The sequence below is a fragment of the Salvelinus fontinalis genome, chromosome 14 (assembly GCF_029448725.1).
Source record: "Salvelinus fontinalis isolate EN_2023a chromosome 14, ASM2944872v1, whole genome shotgun sequence".
Taxonomy (NCBI): Eukaryota; Metazoa; Chordata; class Actinopteri; order Salmoniformes; family Salmonidae; genus Salvelinus; species Salvelinus fontinalis.
Window position 1 is genome coordinate 35,316,938 of NC_074678.1, and position 27,539 is coordinate 35,344,476.

Genomic DNA, 27,539 nt, shown 5'->3' on the forward strand with positions numbered 1-27,539 from the left:
GATACTCGGTATAAGAGATGTGTTCATATCATTCTTCTTAGAACACAAATAGCATCAACAGTGTTTGCTTTTTCATGAATTTCTCTGTAAATTCAAACATTCAACTACTGTTGACTGGCAACAAATGATTTGAACCGGAATTACTGTAAACTCTCTCCTTGCTCAACTGTCAGTCAATGAACATACAGACATAGAGAGGGGTTGGCGGTTGACCTGAGAAACACCCCATCATGTAATTGCCTATTGTTTATTTGTTGACTTTAATTCAATTCCTCTGATAGGACTGGAGATGATTAGTATGCATCCCCAAAATTAGCAGAACATCCAATTGGCTATTATTATAATTAGCCCCAGTGGCGCAGTGTGTGTGGTGTGGTGAGGAGACATTGAAGTGGAGGGCTACACACACACACACACACACACACACACACACACACACACACACACACACACACACACACACACACACAGGGAAGTGAAGTGCTACTGAAAGACAAGTGTGCCCTTTCCCCACAACACATAAATCATAGGGAGTCAGTCCAGTGTGGAGATGTGATAATGTCACTGTTGGGAATGACTGGAGTAGTTCACAGTGGGTCTTACACTCCACAGAGCCTGGGTAGGTGAAAAGGCTAAAGTGGCATTTATCATCTGCTGTGAACACTACACAGTTGGCAGGAGTGTGTTTATATGTACTGCAGTATGATGTAAGTATGAGAGGAAGGATGTCAGTTGAGGTTTACGTGTAACTGCTGTAGCAGTATTGGAGTGCCTGCTTTGTGTAGGTGCATGTCCTAATATTACTGTCTGTGTGAGTAGTTCATTATGCCAGTATGTGTGTCTATGACTGAGTGTGTGTGTGTGTGTGTGTGTGTGTGTGTGTGTGTGTGTGTGTGTGTGTGTGTGTGTGTGTGTGTGTGTGTGTGTGTGTGTGTGTGTCTATGAGTGAGTGTGTGTGTGTGTGTCTATGAGTGAGAGTGTGTGTGTGTGTCTATGAGTGAGAGTGTGTGTGTGTATGAGTGAGTGTGTGTGCGCTTGTCCGTGTCTTTGTGAGTTTAAATGATCCTGTGAATTCCCTGTCTGCAGTGTGTCCGCACAGTATTATAGCAATCCTTTACATAAAAAGGCCATAAAACTCAATACCTCCACAGTTGACCCTATTAAGGCAGGGCCAGCCGCTTATCACTGCATACTAACAGTCATTTAGCCTGTCTGCCGCTACACAGAGCCAGGGCCAGGACTGGGGCTATTTGAGCAGCCAGGAAATCAATGAGGTTAGAGGGAGAAACGGAGAGGTTATAGCCTGTCAGAGCCTGTCTCAGAGCAGCTCTCTCAATCTCAGACACATACAGTACAGAAGCCAAGTGTTTTTAGCATGGCTCTGGGCCCCGGAGGCGCCATGGCTGGATATGTAGTTCAGAGCAGGGCCAGACGCCATGGCTGGATATGTAGTTCAGAGCAGGGCCAGACGCCATGGCTGGATATGTAGTTCAGAGCAGGGCCAGGCGCCATGGTTGCATATGTAGTTCAGAGAAGGGCCAGGGGCCATGGCTGGTTGTGTAGTTCAGAGCAGGGCCAGGCGCCATGGCAGCATATGTAGTTCAGAGCAGGGCCAGGGGCCATGGCTGGTTGTGTAGTTCAGAGCAGGGCCAGGCGCCATGGCTGGTTGTGTAGTTCAGAGCAGGGCCAGGCGCCATGGCTGCATATGTAGTTCAGAGCAGGGCCAGGAGCCATGGCTGCATATGTAGTTCAGAGCAGGGCCAGGAGCCATGGCTGCATATGTAGTTCAGAGCAGGGCCAGATGCCATGGCTGGATATGTAGTTCAGAGCAGGGCCAGGCGCCATGGCTGGATGTGTAGTTCAGAGCAGGGCCAGGCGCCATGGCTGCATATGTAGTTCAGAGCAGGGCCAGATGCCATGGCTGGATATGTAGTTCAGAGCAGGGCCAGATGCCATGGCTGGATGTGTAGTTCAGAGCAGGGCCAGGCGCCATGGCTGGTTGTGTAGTTCAGAGCAGGGCCAGATGCCATGGCTGGATGTGTAGTTCAGAGCAGGGCCAGGCGCCATGGCTGGTTGTGTAGTTCAGAGCAGGGCCAGGCGCCATGGCTGGATGTGTAGTTCAGAGCAGGGCCAGACGCCATGGCTGGTTGTGTAGTTCAGAGCAGGGCCAGGGGCCATGGCTGCATGTAGTTCAGAGCAGGGCCAGACGCCATGGCTGGATGTGTAGTTCAGAGCAGGGCCAGGGGCCATGGCTGCATGTAGTTCAGAGCAGGGCCAGGCGTCATGGCTGCATATGTAGTTCAGAGCAGGGCCAGGCGCCATGGCTGCATACGTAGTTCAGAGCAGGGCCAGGAGTGTGATTGCGTTTCTCATCTCATACCCTTTTTAGCTCCCATTCTCATTCTGTCACGCAATCTTTTAGAAGTTCCTGTGTATTACTCTTCTGTTTCGTCTGTGATCTCTTACATGACAGGCCATGGTTGCTCTTCATCACTCTCCGATGTTGAGACCTCTAACAGATCTCTCCCTCTCCGTCTCTCTCTCTCTCTCTCTCTCTCTCTCTCTCTCTCTCGTCCCTCTACAGACGCCAATGCCTGCCCCGCCAAGGAGTTCCAGTGCCATAACAGGAAATGTGTGGCTCCCATCTTTGTGTGCGACGGCGATGACGACTGCGGGGATTGGAGTGATGAGGAGAAGTGTTCCATTTCCAGCTGTAGCTCCCACGAGTTCCGCTGTAACGACTCGGAGTGCATCCCGGCTCTGTGGAGCTGCGATGGGGACCCTGACTGCGGGGATAAGTCTGACGAGTCTATGGAGCGCTGTAGTCGCCGGACAGAGCCCCAGAAGGCCCGGTGCTTGGCGGGGGAGTTCCAGTGTGGAAGTGGAGAGTGTGTCCACCTCAACTGGAAGTGTGACGGAGAAGCCGACTGCAAGGACAAATCTGACGAGGCTGACTGCGGTAAGTCATCAACTGAATCTGGGCTTGGATCACCTGAGGGTGCACACAGGATGTGGTACTACATCTACAGTGCATTCAGAAAGTATTCAGACCCCTTGACTTTTTCCACATTTTGTTACATTACAGCCTTATTCTAAAATTGATTAAATTGTTTTTTTTCCCCTCATCAATCTATGCACAATACCCCATAATGACAAAGCAAAAATAGAAAAATTATTATTTGCAAATGTATAAAAAAAAAAAACGGAAATATCACATTTACATAAGTATTCAGACCCTTTACTCAGTATCAAATCAAGTTTATTTTATATAGCCCTTCGTACATCAGCTAATATCTCAAAGTGCTGTACAGAAACCCAGCCTAAAACCCCAAACAGCAAGCAATGCAGGTGTAGAAGCACGGTGGCTAGGAAAAACTCCCTAGAAAGGCCAAAACCTAGGAAGAAACCTAGAGAGGAACCAGGCTATGAGGGGTGGCCAGTCCTCTTCTGGCTGTGCCAGGTGGAGATTATAACAGAACATGGCCAAGATGTTCAAAATGTTCATAAGTGACAAGCATGGTCAAATAATAATCAGGAATAAATGTGTTGGCTTTTCATAGCCGATCATTAAGAGTTGAAAACAGCAGGTCTGGGACAGGTAGGGGTTCCATAACCGCAGGCAGAACAGTTGAAACTGGAATAGCAGCAACTCAGTACTTTGTTGAAGCACCTTTGGCAGTGATTACAGCCTCGAATCTTCTTGGGTATGACACTACAAGCTTGGCACACCTGTGTTTGGAGAGTTTATCCCATTCTCTGCAAGTCCTCTCAAGCTCTGTCAGGTTGGATGGGGAGCATCGCTGCACAGTTATTTTCAGGTCTCTGCAGAGATGTTTCAATAGGGTTCAAGTCCGGACTCTGGCTGTGCCACTCAAGGACATTCAGAGACTTGCCCCGAAGCCACTCCTGCGTTGTCTTGGCTGTGTGCTTAGTGTCGTTGTCCTGTTGGAAGTTGAACCTTTGCCCCAGTCTGAGGTCCTGAGCGCTCTGGAGCAGGTTTTCATCAAAGATCTGTCTGTTCTTTGCTCTGTTCATCTTTTCCTCGATCCTGACTAGTCTCCCAGTCCCTGCCACTGAAAAAAATCCCCACAGCATAATGTCGCCACCACCATGCTTCACCGTAGGGATGGTGCCAGGTTTCTTCCAGACGTGACATTTGGCATTCAGGCCAAAGAGTTCAATCTTGGTTTCATCAGACCAGAGAATCTTGTTTGTCATGGTCTGAGTCCTTTAGGTGCCTTTTGGCAAACTCCAAGCGGGCTGTCATGTACCTTTTACTGAGGAGTGGCTTTCGTCTGGTCACTCTACCATGTCGGTTGTGTTCTTCTGGAAGGTTCTCCCATCTCCACAGAGGAACTCTAGAGCTCTTTCAGAGTGACCATCAGGTTCTTGGTCACCTCCCTGACCAAGGCCCTTCTCCCCTGATTGCTCAGTTTGGCCGGGCGGCCTGCTCTAGGAAGAGTCTTGGTGGTTACAAACTTCTTCCATTTTAGAATGATGAAGTCCACTCTGTTCTTGGGGACCTTCAATGCTGCAGAAATGTTTTGGTACCCTTCCCCAGATCTATGCCTCAACACAATCCTGTCCCGGAGCTCTACGGACAATTCCTTCGACCTCATGGCTTGGTTTTTGCTCTGACATGCACTGTCAACTGTGGGACCTTATATAGATACACTACCGTTCAAAAGTTTGGGGTCACTTAGAAATGCACTTGTTTTTTAAAGAAAACCTCCAAAAATGACCATTAAAATAACATAAAATTGATCAGAAATGCAGTGTAGACATTGTTAATGTTGTAAATGACTATTGTAGCTGGAAAAGGCAGATTTTTAATGGAATATCTACATAGGCGTACAGAGGCCCATTATCAGCAACCATCACTCCTGTGTTCCAATGGCACGTGGTGTTAGCTAATCCAAGGTTATCATTTTAAAAGGCTAATTGATCATTAGAAAACCCTTTTGCAATTATGTTAGCACAGCTGAAAACTGTTGTCCTGATTAAGGAAGCAATAAAACTGGCCTTCTTTAGACTAGTTGAGTATCTGGAGCATCAGCATTTGTGGGTTCGATTACAGGCTCAAAATGGCGAGAAACAAGAGTACTTTCTTCTGAAACTTGTCAGTCTATTCTTGTTCTGAGAAATTAAGGCTATTCCATGCGAGTAATTACCAAGAAACTGTAGATCTCAACTAGCAGCTTCTTTAAATAGTACCCGCAAAACACCAGTCTCAACGTCAACAGTGAAGAGGCGACTCCGGGATGCTGGCCTTCTAGGCAGAGTTCCTCTGTCCAGTGTCTGTGTTCTTTTGCCCATCTTAATCTTTTATTTTGATTGGCCAGTCTGAGATATGGCTTTTTTCTTTTCAACTCTGCCTAGAAGGCCAGCATCCCGGAGTCGCCTCTTCACTGTTGACGTTGAGACTGGTGTTTTGGTGTTTTGCTGGTACTATCTAATGAAGCTGCCAGTTGAGGACTTGTGAGGCTATGTAGATATTCCATAAAAAATCTGTCGTTTCCAGCTACAATAGTCATTTATAACATTAACAATGTCTACACTGTATTTCTGATAAATGTGATGTCATTTTAATGGACAAAAAATGTGCTTTTCTTTCAAAAACAAGGACATTTCTAAGTGACCCCAAACTTTTGAACGGTAGTGTAGGTGTGTGCCTTTCCAAATAATGTCCAATCAATTGAATTTACCACAGGTGGACTACAATCAAGTTGTAGAAACATCTCAAGGATGATCAATGGAAAAAGAATGCACCTGAGCTCAATTTTGAGTCTCATAGCAAAGGGTCTGAATAATTATGTAAATAAGGTATTTCTGCAAACCTGTTTTCAGTTTGTCATTGTGGGGTATTGTGTGTAGATTGATGAGGAAAAATTATGTAATACATTTTTTGAAAAAGGCTGTAACGTAACAAAATGTGGAAAAAGTGAAGGGGTCTGAATACTCTTTAATGCACTGTGTACGTATATAGTCTATAGTTGCAGTCTTCTGTGTGTGTAGGGTTATAGTAAGCTTAGAATGACTAAATAGCTTTAAATCACTATCTATGTACAATGAATGTATGTGGATATATTTGTGAGTGTAGAGGCATTGGTGTATGTGTGTTCTAGCGTCTTTGTCTGTATGTGTGTGTCTGCGTGTCGGTGTGTGCGTGGATGATACAGTATGCTATCAAACCCCTCCTGAGACCTCTGTGTTGGCGCCCGTTTATAAGAAGCTCCATGCTGGAATCACCACGGCAATCAGTGAGGATGGTTGCCATGCAACAGTGTGATGATTGGAACAGTGGAGAGCCCTTGAGAGGGAGCGAGGGTCCTCATAACCTGGCCCACTCTCCCTGAGTAACACACTATTCTCAACCCCGGAGACCACTGGGTAATGACAAACACTGATCGCAAAGACAGGGAGGAAGTCAGAGTAGATTCATGCAGGGGTTTCAGACTTGTTAGAGGGTTTGGATGTTAAAATATGATTCTTACCATTATAATCAAAATCACTATCATGATTCACATCTTAATTCCAATTAGACTGGTTTGGATTTCTCACTGACCAATATAAAAAAAACAATTTAAAAAATTAGAAAAAAAAATTAGAACTTTCATTTAACCAGGCAAGAACAAATTCTTATTTAGAATGACAGCCTACCAGGGAACAGTGGGTTAACTGCTTTGTTCAGGGGCAGAATGTCAGATTTGTACCTTGTCAGCTCGGGGATTCGATCCAGCAACCTTTCAATTACTGGCCCAACGCTCTAACCACTAGGCTACCTGCTACCCCATATGGCTGCCATTTTATCCTATTCTGGAACTTTGAGGGTTTATGATATAGCCTGTCTAGTAATTTAATAGGATCTCTATGGTAAACAGCTCCTCCCAGCTTCTCATTTCGACAGGATTTCTCTGGAGCAGAGGGGAGTTAGGGGAGAAGGGGGGAACGGACGGTGATTACTGTTGAATTGGAAGGCACTCTGTGTTTGCCTAACCCAAGATAAAACACACACATCTTTTCACAGGGGTCATTTTCTTTCTGACAGGATACCAGGTTGGGGTTGGATCACTAGAGAGATACATAGAACGTTGGATGATGAGTAGTTGAATTAACATCATATTTGTGGCTCTTTCTTGCGGTCTCTTGATTTCGACTCCCTCACACTCTCTCTCTCTCTCTCTGTCTCTCTCTGTGTGTGTTCTCTCCTCCACAGCTCTGCTGACCTGCCGTCCAGATGAGTTCCAGTGTGGTGATGGGTCCTGTATCCATGGAACCAAGCAGTGCAACAGGGTGCACGACTGTCCTGACTTCAGTGATGAGGCCGGCTGTATCAACGGTGGGTGGAAACTGCATTCTCTTCTGTTCTTGATCTCCTGGATACTGCATTATGTCCATATAGTTGACATATGTTCCAATAATCCAAAATATTTTTTTCCACCATATTGCTTTACTCACTGGGTTTTCACACAAAGGGAAGGCATTTATGGGTACATTGGGACACACTACTGCTGTAGATGAGAATGTCCCAGAACTCTGAAATAGCTTTCTTTCTTCATTTCCTTACTACATTCTCCTCTCCAGCTCTGTGGGCATTTCTGAGAATAATTGGGACGCAGAACTGTTTCTGTATATCTATGGTACAGTAACTATAGATTTTATTGCTACGTGTCTATGGTAACACGTTCATATTTGACAGATACGTTCTTTGTCTTGTATATCTATGCCAGAGAGAACTGAAGGTCAAACTAATGCAGACTGGACTTTATTTAGGAGCCGTATTTGTGAGATGTGGTCCGTGATCAACCTGGAATCCATAACACACTGCTTGTGTGTACTAGCCCAACAGTAGTATAGTGGGGTAACTCCAGCCATGCAGACAGACAGTAGTATAGTGGTGTAACACCAGCATGCAGACAGACAGTAGTATAGTGGTGTAACACCAGCATGCAGACAGACAGTAGTATAGTGGTGTAACACCAGCATGCAGACAGACAGTAGTATAGTGGGGTAACTCCAGCCATGCAGACAGACAGTAGTATAGTGGTGTAACACCAGCATGCAGACAGACAGTAGTATAGTGGGGTAACTCCAGCCATGCAGACAGACAGTAGTATAGTGGTGTAACTCCAGCCATGCAGACAGACAGTAGTATAGTGGGGTAACTCCAGCCATGCAGACAGACAGTAGTATAGTGGGGTAACTCCAGCCATGCAGACAGACAGTAGTATAGTGGTGTAACTCCAGCATGCAGACAGACAGTAGTATAGTGGTGTAACTCCAGCATGCAGACAGACAGTAGTATAGTGGCGTAACTCCAGCATGTAGACAGACAGTAGTATAGTGGTGTAACTCCAGCAGGCAGACAGACAGTAGTATAGTGGTGTAACACCAGCATGCAGACAGACAGTAGTATAGTGGTGTAACTCCAGCAGGCAGACAGACAGTAGTATAGTGGTGTAACTCCAGCCATGCAGACAGACAGTAGTATAGTGGTGTAACTCCAGCATGCAGACAGACAGTAGTATAGTGGTGTAACACCAGCATGCAGACAGACAGTAGTATAATGGTGTAACTCCAGCATGCAGACAGACAGTAGTATAGTGGTGTAACACCAGCATGCAGACAGACAGTAGTATAGTGGTGTAACTCCAGCATGCAGACAGACAGTAGTATAGTGGTGTAACTCCAGCATGCAGACAGACAGTAGTATAGTGGTGTAACACCAGCCATGCAGACAGACAGTAGTATAGTGGTGTAACTCCAGCATGCAGACAGACAGTAGTATAGTGGTGTAACTCCAGCATGCAGACAGACAGTAGTATAGTGGTGTAACTCCAGCATGCAGACAGACAGTAGTATAATGGTGTAACTCCAGCATGCAGACAGACAGTAGTATAGTGGTGTAACTCCAGCATGCAGACAGACAGTAGTCCTGTGGTGTAACTCCAGCCATGCAGACAGACAGTAGTATAATGGTGTAACTCCAGCATGCAGACAGACAGTAGTATAGTGGTGTAACTCCAGCCATGCAGACAGACAGTAGTATAGTGGGGTAACTCCAGCATGCAGACAGACAGTAGTAATGTGGTGTAACTCCAGCATGCAGACAGACAGTAGTATAGTGGTGTAACTCCAGCATGCAGACAGACAGTAGTATAGTGGTGTAACACCAGCATGCAGACAGACAGTAGTATAGTGGGGTAACTCCAGCATGCGGACAGACAGTAGTATAGTGGTGTAACTCCAGCATGCAGACAGACAGTAGTATAGTGGTGTAACACCAGCATGCAGACAGACAGTAGTATAGTGGTGTAACTCCGGGATGCAGACAGACAGTAGAATAGTGGTGTAACACCAGCATGCAGACAGACAGTAGTATAGTGGGGTAACTCCAGCATGCAGACAGACAGTAGTATAGTGGTGTAACACCAGCCATGCAGACAGACAGTAGTATAGTGGTGTAACTCCAGCATGCAGACAGACAGTAATATAGTGGTGTAACACCAGCATGCAGACAGACAGTAGTCCTGTGGTGTAACTCCAGCCATGCAGACAGACAGTAGTATAGTGGTGTAACTCCAGCATGCAGACAGACAGTAGTATAGTGGTGTAACACCAGCATGCAGACAGACAGTAGTATAGTGGTGTAACTCCAGCATGCAGACAGACAGTAGTATAGTGGTGTAACTCCAGCATGCAGACAGACAATAATATAGTGGTGTAACACCAGCATGCAGACAGACAGTAGTATAGTGGTGTAACTCCAGCCATGCAGACAGACAGTAATATAGTGGTGTAACACCAGCATGCAGACAGACAGTAGTATAGTGGTGTAACTCCAGCCATGCAGACAGACAGTAGTATAGTGGTGTAACTGTCACCAACTGTTACCACACTGTCACCACCGACAAATCCACTATAATTGAGAATTTCAATAAGCATTTTTCTACGGCTGGCCATGCTTTCCACCTGGCTACCCCTACCCCGGTCAACAGCACTGCCCTCCCCTCTGCTACTCGCCCAAGCCTTCCCCATTTCTCTTTCTCCCAAATACAGTCAGCTGATGTTCTGAAAGAGCTGCAAAATCTGGACCCTTACAAATCAGCCGGCCTAGATAATCTGGACCCTTTCTTTCTAAAACTATCTGCTGAAATTGTTGCAACCCCTATTACTAGCCTTTTCAACCTCTCTTTCGTGTCGTCTGAGATTCCCAAAGATTGGAAAGCAGCTGCGGTTTTCCCCCTCTTCAAAGGGGGGGACACTCTTGACCCTAACAGCTACAGACCTATATCTATCCTACCTTGCCTTTCTAAGGTCTTCGAAAGCCAAGTCAACAAACAGATTACCGACCATTTCGAATCCCACCATACCTTCTCCGCTATGCAATCTGGTTTCAGAGCTGGTCATGGGTGCGCCTCAGCCACGCTCAAGGTCATAAACGATATCTTAACCGCCACCGATAGGAAACAGTACTGTGCAGCCGTATTCATTGACCTGGCCAAGGCTTTTGACTCTGTCAATCACCACATCCTCATCGGCAGACTCGACAGCCTTGGTTTCTCAAATGATTGCCTCGCCTGGTTCACCAACTACTTCTCTGATCGAGTTCAGTGTGTCAAATCGGAGGGTCTGTTGTCCGGGCCCCTGGCAGTCTCTATGGGGGTGCCACAGGGTTCAATTCTTGGACCGACTCTCTTCTCTGTATACATCAATGATGTCGCTCTTGCTGCTGGTGATTCTCTGATCCACCTCTACGCAGACGACACTATTCTGTATACTTCTTGCCCTTCTTTTGACACTGTGTTAACAACCCACCAGGCGAGCTTCAATGCCATACAACTCTCCTTCCGTGGCCTCCAATTGCTCTTAAATACAAGTAAAACTAAATGCATGCTCTTCAACCGATCGCTGCCTGCACCTGCCCGCCTGTCCAACATCACTACTCTGGACGGCTCTGACTTAGAATATGTGGACAACTACAAATACCTAGGTGTCTGGTTAGACTGTAAACTCTCCTTCCAGACTCACATCAAACATCTCCAATCCAAAGTTAAATCTAGAATTGGCATCCTATTCCGCAACAAAGCATCCTTCACTCATGCTGCCAAACATACCCTTGTAAAACTGACCATCCTACCAATCCTCGACTTCGGTGATGTCATTTACAAAATAGCCTCCAAAACCCTACTCAATAAATTGGATGCAGTCTATCACAGTGCCATCCGTTTTGTCACCAAAGCCCCATATACTACCCACCACTGCGACCTGTACACTCTCTTTGGCTGGCCCTCGCTTCATACTCGTCGCCAAACCCACTGGCTCCAGGTCATCTACAAGACCCTGCTAGGTAAAGTCCCCCCTTATCTCAGCTCGCTGATCACCATAGCAGCACCTACCTGTAGCACACGCTCCAGCAGGTATATCTCTCTGGTCACCCCCAAAAACAATTCTTCCTTTGGCCGCCTCTCCTTCCAGTTCTCTGCTGCCAATGACTGGAACGAACTACAAAAATCTCTGAAACTGGAAACACTTATCTCCCTCACTAGCTTTAAGCACCAGCTGTCAGAGCAGCTCATAGATTACTGCACCTGTACATAGCCCATCTATAATTTAGCCCAAACAACTACCTCTTTAACTACTGTATTTATTTATTTATTTTGCTCCTTTGCACCCCATTATTTCTATCTCTACTTTACACTTTCTTCCACTGCAAACCAACCATTCCAGTGTTTTATTTTTATTTTTTACTTGCTATATTGTATTTACTTCGCCACCATGGCCTTTTTTATATTTTTATTTATTTATATATTTTATATATTTTGTTTGCCTTCACCTCCCTTATCTCACCTCACTTGCTCACATTGTATATAGACTTATTTTTCACTGTATTATTGACTGTATGTTTGTTTTACTCCATGTGTAACCATGTGTTGTTGTATGTGTCGAACTGCTTTGCTTTATCTTGGCCAGGTCGCAATTGTAAATGAGAACGTGTTCTCAATTTGCCTACCTGGTTAAATAAAGGTGAAATAAAATAAATAAAAAACTCCAGCCATGCAGACAGACAGTAGTATAATGGTGTAACTCCAGCATGCAGACAGACAGTAGTATAGTGGTGTACCTCCAGCATGCAGACAGACAGTAGTATAGTGGTGTAACTCCAGCCATGCAGACAGACAGTAGTATAGTGGTGTAACTCCAGCATGCAGACAGACAGTAGTCCTGTGGTGTAACTCCAGCATGCAGACAGACAGTAGTATAATGGTGTAACTCCAGCATGCAGACAGACAGTAGTATAGTGGTGTAACTCCAGCATGCAGACAGACAGTAGTATAGTGGTGTAACTCCAGCATGCAGACAGACAGTAGTATAGTGGTGTAACTCCAGCATGCAGACAGACAGTAGTATAGTGGTGTAACTCCAGCATGCAGACAGACAGTAGTATAGTGGTGTAACTCCAGCATGCAGACAGACAGTAGTATAGTGGTGTAACTCCAGCATGCAGACAGACAGTAGTATAGTGGTGTAACTCCAGCATGCAGACAGACAGTAGTATAGTGGTGTAACTCCAGCATGCAGACAGACAGTAGTATAGTGGTGTAACTCCAGCATGCAGACAGACAGTAGTATAATGGTGTAACACCAGCATGCAGACAGACAGTAGTATAGTGGTGTAACTCCAGCATGCAGACAGACAGTAGTATAGTGGAGTAACTCCAGCATGCAGACAGACAGTAGTATAGTGGCGTAACTCCAGCATGCAGACAGACAGTAGTATAGTGGTGTAACTCCAGCATGCAGACAGACAGTAGTATAGTGGTGTAACTCCAGCATGCAGACAGACAGTAGTATAGTGGTGTAACTCCAGCATGCAGACAGACAGTAGTATAGTGGTGTAACTCCAGCATGCAGACAGACAGTAGTATAGTGGAGTAACTCCAGCATGCAGACAGACAGTAGTATAGTGGCGTAACTCCAGCATGCAGACAGACAGTAGTATAGTGGTGTAACTCCAGCCATGCAGACAGACAGTAGTATAGTGGTGTAACTCCAGCATGCAGACAGACAGTAGTATAGTGGAGTAACTCCAGCATGCAGACAGACAGTAGTATAGTGGTGTAACTCCAGCATGCAGACAGACAGTAGTATAGTGGAGTCGCAGGATGTATTTCAATACAGTGTAGTATCAGGATGTATTACAGTACAGTGTAGTATCAGGGTGTATTACAGTACAGTGTAGTATCAGGGTGTATTACAGTACAGTGTAGTATCAGGATGTATTACAGTACAGTGTAGTATCAGGGTGTATTACAGTACAGTGTAGTATCAGGATGTAATACAGTACAGTGTAGTAGCAGGATGTAATACAGTACAGTGTAGTATCAGGATGTATTACAGTACAGTGTAGTATCAGGATGTATTACAGTACAGTGTAGTAGCAGGATGTATTACAGTACAGTGTAGTATCAGGATGTATTACAGTACAGTGTAGTATCAGGATGTATTACAGTACAGTGTAGTAGCAGGATGTATTACAGTACAGTGTAGTAGCAGGATGTATTACAGTACAGTGTAGTAGCAGGATGTATTACAGTACAGTGTAGTATCAGGGTGTATTACAGTGCAGTGTAGTATCAGGGTGTATTACAGTACAGTGTAGTATCAGGATGTATTACAGTACAGTGTAGTATCAGGATGTATTACAGTACAGTGTAGTATCAGTATGTATTACAGTACAGTGTAGTATCAGGGTGTATTACAGTACAGTGTAGTAGCAGGATGTATTACAGTACAGTGTAGTATCAGGATGTATTACAGTACAGTGTAGTATCAGGGTGTATTACAGTACAGTGTAGTAGCAGGATGTAATACAGTACAGTGTAGTATCAGGGTGTATTACAGTACAGTGTAGTATCAGGATGTATTACAGTACAGTGTAGTAGCAGGATGTATTACAGTACAGTGTAGTAGCAGGATGTATTACAGTACAGTGTAGTATCAGGATGTATTACAGTACAGTGTAGTAGCAGGATGTATTACAGTACAGTGTAGTAGCAGGATGTATTACAGTACAGTGTAGTAGCAGGGTGTATTACAGTACAGTGGTATGTCAGGATGTAATACAGTACAGTGTAGTATCAGGATGTATTACAGTACAGTGTAGTAGCAGGATGTATTACAGTACAGTGTAGTATCAGGATGTATTACAGTACAGTGTAGTAGCAGGATGTATTACAGTACAGTGTAGTATCAGGATGTATTACAGTACAGTGTAGTAGCAGGATGTATTACAGTACAGTGTAGTATCAGGATGTATTACAGTACAATGTAGTAGCAGTATGTATTACAGTACAGTGTAGTATCAGGATGTATTACAGTACAGTGTAGTAGCAGGATGTATTACAGTACAGTGTAGTATCAGGATGTATTACAGTACAATGTAGTAGCAGTATGTATTACAGTACATTGTAGTAGCAGGATGTATTACAGTACAGTGTAGTATCAGGGTGTATTACAGTACAGTGTAGTAGCAGGATGTATTACAGTACAGTGTAGTATTAGGATGTATTACAGTACAGTGTAGTATCAGGATGTATTACAGTACAGTGTAGTATCAGGATGTATTACAGTACAGTGTAGTATAAGGGTGTATTACAGTACAGTGTAGTAGCAGGATGTATTAGAGTACAGTGGTATATCAGGATGTATTAGAGTACAGTGTAGTGTCAGGATGTATTACAGTACAGTGTAGTATCAGGGTGTATTACAGTACAGTGTACTGTCAGGATGTATTACAGTACATTACACCCTATGTTGTATCATTGTTACTTATTGCCCACAAGCTGATAACGCTGGACGGTGGTGTCTGGGAGCCAGCGTATTTGATGCTATCTGGTCCGAGGAATCAGAGTAGTGGTGATATGCATTGGAAATCATACACTTGTTGCAAGGTAATGATCATTGTATTTTTCTACCCTCTCTCTTTCCCAGTCACTAAGTGTGATGGCCCCAGGAAGTTCATGTGCAAGAATGGACAGTGTATCAACAGCAGCAAGGTGTGTGATGCCGTCAAAGACTGCAAGGACTGGTCAGATGAACCTATGAAGGAGTGTGGTGAGATAAAGACACACACACACACACACACACACACATGCATAAACAAACTCATACACACACACTGAACACTAATAAATGTACACACACACACACACACACACACACACACACACACACACACACACACACACACACACACACTTATTAACATCCACTTAGCATGCAGATGGCCACTGTGCTAGTAATCAGAGCTTTATTTCATCAAGGGAGAGTACATCAGAACAACTCTCAGCTCTCTCTCTCCCATCAAAGACCAACACTTCCCTCGAGTGTTCATGGTTAGGAAACGTGTTCTGACTACACTACCCATAAGGCACCATATAGATTAGCTCCCCACCATAGAGAATTACAATTTAGAGCTCTATAGTCATGGACCTCACAGTGGAATGCTCCGGAACCTCTAGCTCTGTGTTTCTCATGCATTTGTGTGTGTTTCTGTCTGTCTGTAATTATACTGCAGCGTTCTCTGCAACAGGTACATTTAGATTTACTCAGTCTATTCTCATCAACACTGAGGTGTGCAGTTTTACCTCGATAATCAGATGATCTCTCATAGAGGGAGGGAGAGAGGGGTAAGGGGAGAAAGGAGAGGGATGTGGGGAGGAGGGATGGATGGAGGGAGGGATATGGGGAGAAAGGAGAGGGATATGGGGAGGAGGAGGGATGGAGGGAGGGAGGGATAAGGGGAGAAAGGAGAGGGATATGGGGAGGAGGAGGGATGGATGGAGGGAGGGATAAGGGGAGAAAGGAGAGGGATATGGGGAGGAGGAGGGATGGATGGAGGGAGGGAAGGATAAGGGGAGAAAGGAGAGGGATATGGGGAGGAGGGATGGATGGAGGGAGGGATAAGGGGAGAAAGGAGAGGGATATGGGGAGGAGGAGGGATGGAGGGAGGGAGGGATAAGGGGAAAAAGGAGAGGGATATGGGGAGGAGGAGGGATGGATGGAGGGAGGGAGGGATAAGGGGAGAAAGGAGAGGGATATGGGGAGGAGGAGGGATGGATGGAGGGAGGGATAAGGGGAGAAAGGAGAGGGATATGGGGAGGAGGAGGGATGGATGGAGGGAGGGATAAGGGGAGAAAGGAGAGGGATATGGGGAGGAGGGAGGGATGGATGGAGGGAGGGAGGGATAAGGGGAGAAAGGAGAGGGATATGGGGAGGAGGAGGGATGGATGGATGGACAAGGGAAGGAGGGCTGCTCCTCTGAGGAAATCAGATTAGACAGGGGGACCTGACGAATAGCTGCCCCCTCTTGAGCCCCAGTGCATTCTGGACTGGTTCCAGGTGTCTGATAGCTACATATTCCCCTAGAGTCCCCAGGTACACACACACACCAATATATTGGTTGTTTTATTGATGTTTAACTCCCTTCCCTCCCTCTATTGCTCCTTCCTTCCATCCATCCATCTCTCTCTCTCTCTCTCTCTCTCTCTCTCTCTCTCTCTCTCTCTCTCTCTCTCTCTCTCTCTCTCTCTCTCTCTCTCTCTCTCTCTCGCTCCCTCTCTCTCTCGCTCCCTCTCTCTCTCTCCCTCTCTCTCTCTCTCCCTTGGTCTCTCTCTCTCTCTCCCCCTCTCTCTCTCTCTCTGTCTCTCTTTCTTTCTCTCACCCTCTCTCTCTCTCTCTCTCTCTCTCTCTCTCTCTGTCTCTCTCTCTCTCCCTATCTATCTCCCTCTCTCTCTCGCTCTCTATCTCTCTCTCTCCCCCTCTCTCTGTCTCTCTTTCTTTCTCTCACCCTCTCTCTCTCTCTCTCTGTCTCTCTCTCTCTCTCCCTATCTATCTCCCTCTCTCTCTCGCTCTCTATCTCTCTCTCTCTCCCTCTCTCTCTCTCTCTCTCTCTCTCTCTCTCTCTCTCTCTCTGTCTCTCTATCTCTCTCTCGCTCTCCCTCTCTATATATTTCTCTCTCTCTCCCCCTCTGTCTCTCTCTCTGTATCCCCCTCCCTCACTCTCTCTCTCCCTCCCTCTTTCTCTAGGTGTGAATGAGTGTGCAGACAAAAATGGAGGCTGCTCTCACATCTGCAGAGACAGGAGGATTGGCTATGCGTGTGACTGTCCCTCTGGATACCAACTAATGGACAAGAAGACCTGTGAAGGTAGAGTACCAGAAACATGTCCCTCTCAGACAAGACCTGTGAAGGTAGAGTACCATACAACCTGTCCCTCTCAGACAAGACCTGTGAAGGTAGAGTACCAGACAACCTGTCCTTCTCAGACAAGACCTGTGAAGGTAGAGTACCAGAAACATGTCCCTCTCAGACAAGACCTGTGAAGGTAGAGTACCAGACAACCTGTCCCTCTCAGACAAGACCTGTGAAGGTAGAGTACCAGACAACCTGTCCTTCTCAGACAAGACCTGTGAAGGTAGAGTACCAGAAACATGTCCCTCTCAGACAAGACCTGTGAAGGTAGAGTACCAGAAACATGTCCCTCTCAGACAAGACCTGTGAAGGTAGAGTACCAGAAACATGTCCCTCTCAGACAAGACCTGTGAAGGTAGAGTACCAGACAACCTGTCCCTCTCAGACAAGACCTGTGAAGGTAGAGTACCAGAAACATGTCCCTCTCAGACAAGACCTGTGAAGGTAGAGTACCAGACAACCTGTCCCTCTCAGACAAGACCTGTGAAGGTAGAGTACCAGACAAGCTGTCCCTCTCAGACAAGACCTGTGAAGTTAGAGTAGCAGACAACCTGTCCCTCTCAGACAAGACCTGTGAAGGTAGAGTAGCAGACAACCTGTCCCTCTCAGACAAGACCTGTGAAGGTAGAGTACCAGACAACCTGTCCCTCTCAGACAAGACCTGTGAAGGTAGAGTAGCAGACAACCTGTCCCTCTCAGACAAGACCTGTGAAGGTAGAGTAGCAGACAACCTGTCCCTCTCAGACAAGACCTGTGAAGGTAGAGTACCAGACAACCTGTCCCTCTCAGACAAGACCTGTGAAGGTAGAGTACCAGACAACCTGTCCCTCTCAGACAAGACCTGTGAAGGTAGAGTACCAGACAACCTGTCCCTCTCAGACAAGACCTGTGAAGGTAGAGTAGCAGACAACCTGTCCCTCTCAGACAAGACCTGTGAAGGTAGAGTACCAGACAACCTGTCCTTCTCAGACAAGACCTGTGAAGGTAGAGTACCAGACAACCTGTCCTTCTCAGACAAGACCTGTGAAGGTAGAGTACCAGACAACCTGTCCCTCTCAGACAAGACCTGTGAAGGTAGAGTACCAGAAACATGTCCCTCTCAGACAAGACCTGTGAAGGTAGAGTACCAGAAACATGTCCCTCTCAGACAAGACCTGTGAAGGTAGAGTAGCAGACAACCTGTCCCTCTCAGACAAGACCTGTGAAGGTAGAGTACCAGACAACCTGTCCTTCTCAGACAAGACCTGTGAAGGTAGAGTACCAGACAACCTGTCCTTCTCAGACAAGACCTGTGAAGGTAGAGTACCAGACAACCTGTCCCTCTCAGACAAGACCTGTGAAGGTAGAGTACCAGAAACATGTCCCTCTCAGACAAGACCTGTGAAGGTAGAGTACCAGAAACATGTCCCTCTCAGACAAGACCTGTGAAGGTAGAGTACCAGACAACCTGTCCCTCTCAGACAAGACCTGTGAAGGTAGAGTACCAGACAACCTGTCCTTCTCAGACAAGACCTGTGAAGGTAGAGTACCAGACAACCTGTCCCTCTCAGACAAGACCTGTGAAGGTAGAGTACCAGAAACATGTCCCTCTCAGACAAGACCTGTGAAGGTAGAGTAGCAGACAACCTGTCCCTCTCAGACAAGACCTGTGAAGGTAGAGTACCAGACAACCTGTCCCTCTCAGACAAGACCTGTGAAGGTAGAGTACCAGACAAGCTGTCCCTCTCAGACAAGACCTGTGAAGGTAGAGTAGCAGACAACCTGTCCCTCTCAGACAAGACCTGTGAAGGTAGAGTAGCAGACAACCTGTCCCTCTCAGACAAGACCTGTGAAGGTAGAGTACCAGACAACCTGTCCCTCTCAGACAAGACCTGTGAAGGTAGAGTAGCAGACAACCTGTCCCTCTCAGACAAGACCTGTGAAGGTAGAGTAGCAGACAACCTGTCCTTCTCAGACAAGACCTGTGAAGGTAGAGTACCAGACAACTTGTCCCTCTCAGACAAGACCTGTGAAGGTAGAGTACCAGACAACCTGTCCCTCTCAGACAAGACCTGTGAAGGTAGAGTACCAGACAAGCTGTCCCTCTCAGACAAGACCTGTGAAGGTAGAGTAGCAGACAACCTGTCCCTCTCAGACAAGACCTGTGAAGGTAGAGTAGCAGACAACCTGTCCCTCTCAGACAAGACCTGTGAAGGTAGAGTACCAGACAACCTGTCCCTCTCAGACAAGACCTGTGAAGGTAGAGTAGCAGACAACCTGTCCCTCTCAGACAAGACCTGTGAAGGTAGAGTAGCAGACAACCTGTCCTTCTCAGACAAGACCTGTGAAGGTAGAGTACCAGACAACCTGTCCCTCTCAGACAAGACCTGTGAAGGTAGAGTACCAGACAACCTGTCCCTCTCAGACAAGACCTGTGAAGGTAGAGTACCAGACAACCTGTCCCTCTCAGACAAGACCTGTGAAGGTAGAGTAGCAGACAACCTGTCCCTCTCAGACAAGACCTGTGAAGGTAGAGTACCAGACAACCTGTCCTTCTCAGACAAGACCTGTGAAGGTAGAGTACCAGACAACCTGTCCTTCTCAGACAAGACCTGTGAAGGTAGAGTACCAGACAACCTGTCCCTCTCAGACAAGACCTGTGAAGGTAGAGTACCAGAAACATGTCCCTCTCAGACAAGACCTGTGAAGGTAGAGTACCAGAAACATGTCCCTCTCAGACAAGACCTGTGAAGGTAGAGTAGCAGACAACCTGTCCCTCTCAGACAAGACCTGTGAAGGTAGAGTACCAGACAACCTGTCCTTCTCAGACAAGACCTGTGAAGGTAGAGTACCAGACAACCTGTCCTTCTCAGACAAGACCTGTGAAGGTAGAGTACCAGACAACCTGTCCCTCTCAGACAAGACCTGTGAAGGTAGAGTACCAGAAACATGTCCCTCTCAGACAAGACCTGTGAAGGTAGAGTACCAGAAACATGTCCCTCTCAGACAAGACCTGTGAAGGTAGAGTACCAGACAACCTGTCCCTCTCAGACAAGACCTGTGAAGGTAGAGTACCAGACTACCTGTCCTTCTCAGACAAGACCTGTGAAGGTAGAGTACCAGACAACCTGTCCCTCTCAGACAAGACCTGTGAAGGTAGAGTACCAGAAACATGTCCCTCTCAGACAAGACCTGTGAAGGTAGAGTACCAGACAACCTGTCCTTCTCAGACAAGACCTGTGAAGGTAGAGTACCAGACAACCTGTCCTTCTCAGACAAGACCTGTGAAGGTAGAGTACCAGACAACCTGTCCCTCTCATACAAGACCTGTGAAGGTAGAGTACCAGACAACCTGTCCCTCTCAGACAAGACCTGTGAAGGTAGAGTACCAGACAACCTGTCCCTCTCAGACAAGACCTGTGAAGGTAGAGTAGCAGACAACCTGTCCCTCTCAGACAAGACCTGTGAAGGTAGAGTACCAGAAACATGTCCCTCTCAGACAAGACCTGTGAAGGTAGAGTACCAGACAACCTGTCCCTCTCAGACAAGACCTGTGAAGGTAGAGTAGCAGACAACCTGTCCCTCTCAGACAAGACCTGTGAAGGTAGAGTACCAGACAACCTGTCCTTCTCAGACAAGACCTGTGAAGGTAGAGTACCAGACAACCTGTCCCTCTCAGACAAGACCTGTGAAGGTAGAGTACCAGAAACATGTCCCTCTCAGACAAGACCTGTGAAGGTAGAGTAGCAGACAACCTGTCCCTCTCAGACAAGACCTGTGAAGGTAGAGTACCAGACAACCTGTCCCTCTCAGACAAGACCTGTGAAGGTAGAGTACCAGAAACATGTCCCTCTCAGACAAGACCTGTGAAGGTAGAGTACCAGACAACCTGTCCCTCTCAGACAAGACCTGTGAAGGTAGAGTAGCAGACAACCTGTCCCTCTCATACAAGACCTGTGAAGGTAGAGTACCAGAAACATGTCCCTCTCATACAAGACCTGTGAAGGTAGAGTACCAGAAACATGTCCCTCTCAGACAAGACCTGTGAAGGTAGAGTACCAGACAACCTGTCCCTCTCAGACAAGACCTGTGAAGGTAGAGTACCAGACAACCTGTCCCTCTCAGACAAGACCTGTGAAGGTACAAGACCCAATCTAAAACCTTACTTCAACACAACAAAATGGCTCTCATTCCAGTTCAGGGTTTCCGTTAGCCGGTAATAGCCAGCTTTTGGCCGATATTATTTTTTTGAAAAGCCTGATGAATAAAATTGGCACCGGCCAAATGTCCAGGAGAAGAAAATAAAACATTGTGAAAAAAATACGTTTTAGCCTCTTCATTGATGACAATACCAGTCGATGGAAATACGTTTTAGCCTCTTCATTGATGACAATACCAGTCGATGGAAATACGTTTGACTGGTCATGCTTATCGGTCTTTAGGTTAATTTGCGTAATTGAATGGAATTTAATTGGCGCATGTGTACAGTATATTGGTAATGTATCTTTTCACATGCATACAGAGCCTTTGAGGGGAAAATCTGCCAGACAACGCGAGAGCTGCTCAAACAGCAGATGCGTAGGCAACAGAAAGCAGGCTTTATCAACATGTCACATAACACTTTGCAGTGAGCTGGAGGCAGTATGCATTTTGAAAACATATACTTCATTGTTTGAAACCTGAACATTTTATTACATATTTTGAGGCATGTCTTACCTTGCTTCAAAGTAGCCTAGACAAAATCAGACCATATCCGTGGAGGGCAATTCTTTTATAAAAACTTTCTCTCGTTGTCCTGTAGCCAAAGGCACAATCCATGTCATATTAGCAACCCATGCTAGTTGTTAAATCTCCCTTATTTCAAAATGTATAATTGATATTTTCATCTCTGTCACATGAAGCCACTTGCTTGTGCGGTGCCCTTTTGTCAACAGTGTTTTCCCGCTGACTGCATTATGGAAGGAACATTCTTGCCTACTGCCTTGTGTGCATCGCTTATAATGTATATAACAATAGTTTATCAACATTTTAAGTTAAACTTTCTTATCTGTTTCATCTTAACGTATTTTATTTATTTAGCCTAGGCCTACTGGTTGTATGAATTTGGAATCTATCATCCACAAACTGTTCCAGACTGTTCAGAATTGGCTATTTTTTTCTCGCCAAGCTGACCAATACAATAGGTCAACTTTTCTGCTATGGGGGATTGACATTCTGTAAGCTAGTGATTTTACTGTTCGTTACTCGTCTTGTTGGCTGAGGAAAAGTAAATGTGGGTAGTTATTATAAAATCTTCAAAGTGTGCATCAGAATTCAGTAAGAAGTACCACACATCATTTCATCCTCGACTTGTTCTGTTAATATGAATGACCATAATCTACATGTGATTTCTGTCATTCTGAGCAGCGTGGGTGGACGCCCTAATCAGGTTACGCACCCAGTGCATATGGGTTTGGTAAATTGCTCAAATATGCGGTAAATTAAAATGCTGCCGGTCAAATGTCCGGGCGGAACACATTTTCCTAATGAAAACCCCGTTCCTTTCAGCCATTACAACATGGCCAATGATTGCACTCTCTAAAAATTGCTCTCTCAATCTCTTCCACATTCCCTTCACCCTTCATTCCCTTCACCTTTTCTGACCAGTACTTAGAGATATGTCTACGTACTTCCCATCCCCTTGTTCTCCTGTCTGAGTGGAGACAGAGTGTCCTGTGTTACTGATGGATTTGTGACGTCTCTCCCCAGACATAGATGAGTGTCAACAGCCTGACTCCTGCAGCCAGATCTGCATCAACTACAAAGGAGACTACAAGTGTGAATGTTATCAGGGCTATGAGATGGACCCCAGCACCAAGACCTGCAAGGCCGTGGGTAAGAGAGGCAACCCGTCCCTGGCAACCACAGAAGAGACACACACACACACACACCGCAACTCAGCAACACCACAGTCTATTCTCAGGCCGTCCGATATGAATGGTGGTTGTTTGTATGCAGGACTAGCACGGCACAGCCATCTGAGGTCTGTAACGCAAATATTTACCTTCTGCTTCTCAGGGAGGTAATGAAAAGATAAACATGTCCACCTTGTCTGACAGGGTGCTGTTGGACACAGCCAGGTATTGTCCTTCTCCGTGACCCACGGTAAACACTCCAGCCTGGGCATGAATAGAAATAATGACACTGGTCTTAACTTGGGGGCCTGGGACTTATCTCTGACTGTGTAGAGAAAGACAGTGTTTTTGGTTAGCATCATCATTCTTAGGTTAGATCATTACAGGGCAAACTGACGCGATAATGAGGAGGCTTAAAGGAACTGGCTTAAAGGAACTGGCTTAAAGGAACTGGCTTAAAGGAACTGGCTTAAAGGAACTGGCTTAAAGGAACTGGCTTAAAGGAACTGGCTTAAAGGAACTGGCTCGGCTTTGCTCTAAGTGGCGTGAAAAACGACATTGATTACTTCCCGTCTGAGAAGGCACGTCTTTGTGACTGTTAGAGAGAGCATACACACTGTCAGAGAGCTGGGCCGTGTATTATTAGAGCGGAGGGGAGGGTGTGTGTTATTAGAATAGCTCCTTGGTTATTGAAGTGAGTGATCGCTGCGTTCTGTTGGGCGCGTCAGTCAGTATTGTTGATTGCAGCACAGAAAGACAGAGACATACCATTCTTATTTCTGCAGTGGTTGATTTACTCTGAAGCTTGGGAAGAAGGAGGCAGAGATGCAGAGGCGCCTGCTATGTGATGCTGAGGTGATGTGGATTTAATGAACCTCCACACACACACTCTCACACAACCTCATACATTCACAGACATACACATCAACAGACACACAACCTCATACATTCACAACGATGCACACACTCACACAGATTTACAGACAACACAATCACACTCACATTCCACTGCGGTAGATTTGTTGGGTTCACTCTCCTGCTCTACAACAGGGACTGACAGCTGAAGCGATGATGTCGTTAAGTAGATCACACTGGGCTGGAAAACGAAGGCTTTATTTGTGATGTTCAGGGAATGCAATACCATTATTACCCTTCATCCAATCACACAGAGATTAGAGGGCTACTTTCTACTGTCACTGACCATGTCTGAATATTGTCTTAACTTGGAAAGCCCTTGGAGGCAGGATGGAGAAAGCCCTTGGAGGCAGGATGGAGAAAGCCCCTGGAGGCAGGATGGAGAAAGCCCCTGGAGGCAGGATGGAGAAAGCCCCTGGAGGCAGGATGGAGAAAGCCCTTGGAGGCAGGATGGAGAAAGCCCTTGGAGGCAGGATGGAGAAAGCCCCTGGAGGCAGGATGGAGAAAGCCCTTGGAGGCAGGATGGAGAAAGCCCTTGGAGGCAGGATGGAGAAAGCCCTTGGAGGCAGGATGGAGAAAGCCCCTGGAGGCAGGATGGAGAAAGCCCTTGGAGGCAGGACGGAGAAAGCCCTTGGAGGCAGGACGGAGAAAGCGTTAGAAGAATACTCATTTGACATAGTTTCTGAAGAGTTTTACTAGTTTTAATTGTAGCTACAGTGCCACGCATAATAATGTAGACTGCAGTCTCCCATGTGCCTTTCTAGTTAATGTGAACGGTGTAGAAGCTAATTAAAAGCACAACTCCCAGGTTGGTGGCATCATGTTACGTTCATCGCTATAAGCCCAAGTATTACCATACAATGTAGCAAGTTGATTCCACAAGTCATTTCACCACACTAAATGTTTTATTGTGTTTACCATGGGTGCAATATCACTCACTAACAGTTAAATGACTCACTAACCGTTAAATGACTCACTAACAGTTAAATGACTAACTGATTGGCTCTCACCATTTTCCTTTGTCCATCCTCCTCTTGGTCCTCCTCTTGGTCCTCCTCTTGGTCCTCCTCTTGGTCCTCCTCTGTGTCCTCCTCTTGGTCCTCCTCTTGGTCCTCCTCTTGGTCCTCCTCTTGGTCCTCCTCTTGGTCCTCCTCTTGGTCCTCCTCTGTGTCCTCCTCTTGGTCCTCCTCTTGGTCCTCCTCTTGGTCCTCCTCTGTGTCCTCCTCTGTGTCCTCCTCTTGGTCCTCCTCTTGGTCCTCCTCTTGGTCCTCCTCTGTGTCCTCCTCTTGGTCCTCCTCTTGGTCCTCCTCTTGGTCCTCCTCTTGGTCCTCCTCTTGGTCCTCCTCTGTGTCCTCCTCTTGGTCCTCCTCTGTGTCCTCCTATGTGTCCTCCTCTTGGTCCTCCTCTTTCCCTCTCCTTGCCTATCTGTCTGCATCTCTGTGTTTTTCTCCTCAGTCCCCATTTTTACTGTTTCTCCCTCACTCTCACTATGCACCCTTTTCTCCCTTTAGGCTATCTCCCTCCCTCTCCCGATATAAATATATAACAGTTCCCAGTCTCCTTCCCAGCAATTGTTAAAAGACAGGCAGCAATGGGGCAGCAGGTAGCCTAGTGGTTAGAGTGTTGTGCCAGTAAGCGGAAGGTTGCTGGATCGAATCCCCGAGCTGACAAGGTAAAAATCTGTTGTTCTGCCCCTGAACAAGGCAGTTAACCTCCTGTTTCCCGGGCGCCGAAGACGTTGATGTCGATTAAGGCAGCCCCCCCCGCACCTCTCTAGGACAGAATCTAGAACAGAGTCTTGGACAGACACTAGGACAGACACTAGGACAGACACTAGGACAGAGTCTAGAACAGACACTAGAACAGAGTCTAGGACGGACACTAGGACAGACACTAGAACAGACACTAGGACAGAGTCTAGGACAGACACTAGAACAGACACTAGGACATAATCTAGAACAGAGTCTAGAACAGACACTAGAACAGAGTCTAGAACAGAGTCTTGGACGGACACTAGGACAGTCTAGGACAGAGTCTTGGACGGACACTAGGACAGATTCTAGGACAGAATCTAGGACAGAGTCTAGGACAGAGTCTTGGACGGACACGAGGACAGATTCTAGGACGGACACTAGGACATAGTCTAGGACAGAGACTAGAACATAGTCTAGGACAGAGTCTTGGACGGACACTAGGTCATAGTCTAGGACAGAATCTAGGATGGACACGAGAACAGAGTCATGGACGGACAGTAGGACAGAGTCTAGGACAGAGACTAGAACAGAATCTAGGACTGACACTAGGACAGAGTCTAGGACGGACACTAGGACAGAGACTAGAACAGACACTAGGACAGAGACTAGGACGGACATTAGGACAGCGACTAGGACAGAGACTAGGATCATCACACGACCAGGGATGGATGGGCTTAAACATTCAGCGCTCTCTGAAGTCGTAGTCTGACATGGATCTTATGTAATAAACATATAATCTGAGTATAGTTGCCTGTATTGGATGGCGTTTCAGTATGACATGGTGTCTTTGGTTTGACAAGACAGGAACATTCTGCACAGATTTGTCTCGTGGATTTAGTAGAGAATAGAAAGAGTGGTGTTTTCTCATGAGTATGACAGACTACACTTCTTAAAGTTGATTGTAGTCTCACTGAATCAGGGAATGTATCAGCCTTGTTGTCTCCAGCTGCTGGCAGACATCTATATTCTCCCAGGCCACGTTAACGATCCCAGAGAGAATACACCTACTTTGATCTTCTGTCGTCTAACAACTCAGAATATTCCTTTTTTTTCAAAATTACAGTCACCCTCTGAGTTTAATACGTTTTTTTACATAACAGTAACTAGCTGTACTGTACGTCAAATCGATTTCCTCAGGCCTGGCTGCATATCTGTCTGGCCTTTCAAAGCGTATCTTAATTGGCTGACAATGCAGGGGTGAGTTATGGAAGATTTAAATGCATGGGGTCTGTCCTGTCATCACACATGCATGCACGTGCACACCCACACGCTCACACCCACACGCTCACACACACACACACACACACACACACACACACACACACACACACACACACACACACACACACACACACACACACACACACAGACTGTTGTCAGAGTGGAGGGGTCTGACTCTGCTTTAACACAGGGAAGAGAGAGCAACTACTCTGTAGAATGGCGCTATTTGATGATGTCACCGGTCCTGAATGAGGGGCTAGGGGCTGTGTTGACAGTGGAAGTAGGACATATCTTTCTCTCCATCTCTCTCTCTCTCTCATCCTCTCTCCATCTCTCTCTCTCATCCTCTCTCTCTCTTTCTTTCCCTCTGTCTATCAACATCTATTTCTCTACCATTCGCTCTCTATCTGTTTGTCTCTCCCTCCCTATGTATGCTGCCACTCATTCTCTTTCTCTCTCTTTCTTTCTTTCTCTCTCTTTTCTCCTCTCTCTTCTCTCTCTTGGTCTCTCTCTCTGTCAC

General features: G+C 46.3%; 1 protein-coding gene across 7 annotated transcripts in view; it reads left to right on the forward strand.

Annotated features, from left to right (window-relative positions):
• Nucleotides 1–27,539, forward strand: part of LOC129810734 (low-density lipoprotein receptor-related protein 8-like) — a 358,998-nt gene that overhangs the window by 247,881 nt on the left and 83,578 nt on the right. For all 7 annotated transcript variants that reach the window (XR_008752777.1, XM_055861532.1, XM_055861536.1 and 4 more), the window contains 5 exons: nucleotides 2,585–2,959; nucleotides 7,217–7,339; nucleotides 14,995–15,117; nucleotides 17,092–17,211; nucleotides 22,984–23,109. Coding sequence is in view for 6 of the 7 variants with exons in the window: in XM_055861532.1 (XP_055717507.1) it covers nucleotides 2,585–2,959; nucleotides 7,217–7,339; nucleotides 14,995–15,117; nucleotides 17,092–17,211; nucleotides 22,984–23,109 (867 nt within the window). In the remaining variant the exon portion in view is untranslated. The remainder of the gene's footprint in view (nucleotides 1–2,584; nucleotides 2,960–7,216; nucleotides 7,340–14,994; nucleotides 15,118–17,091; nucleotides 17,212–22,983; nucleotides 23,110–27,539) is intronic.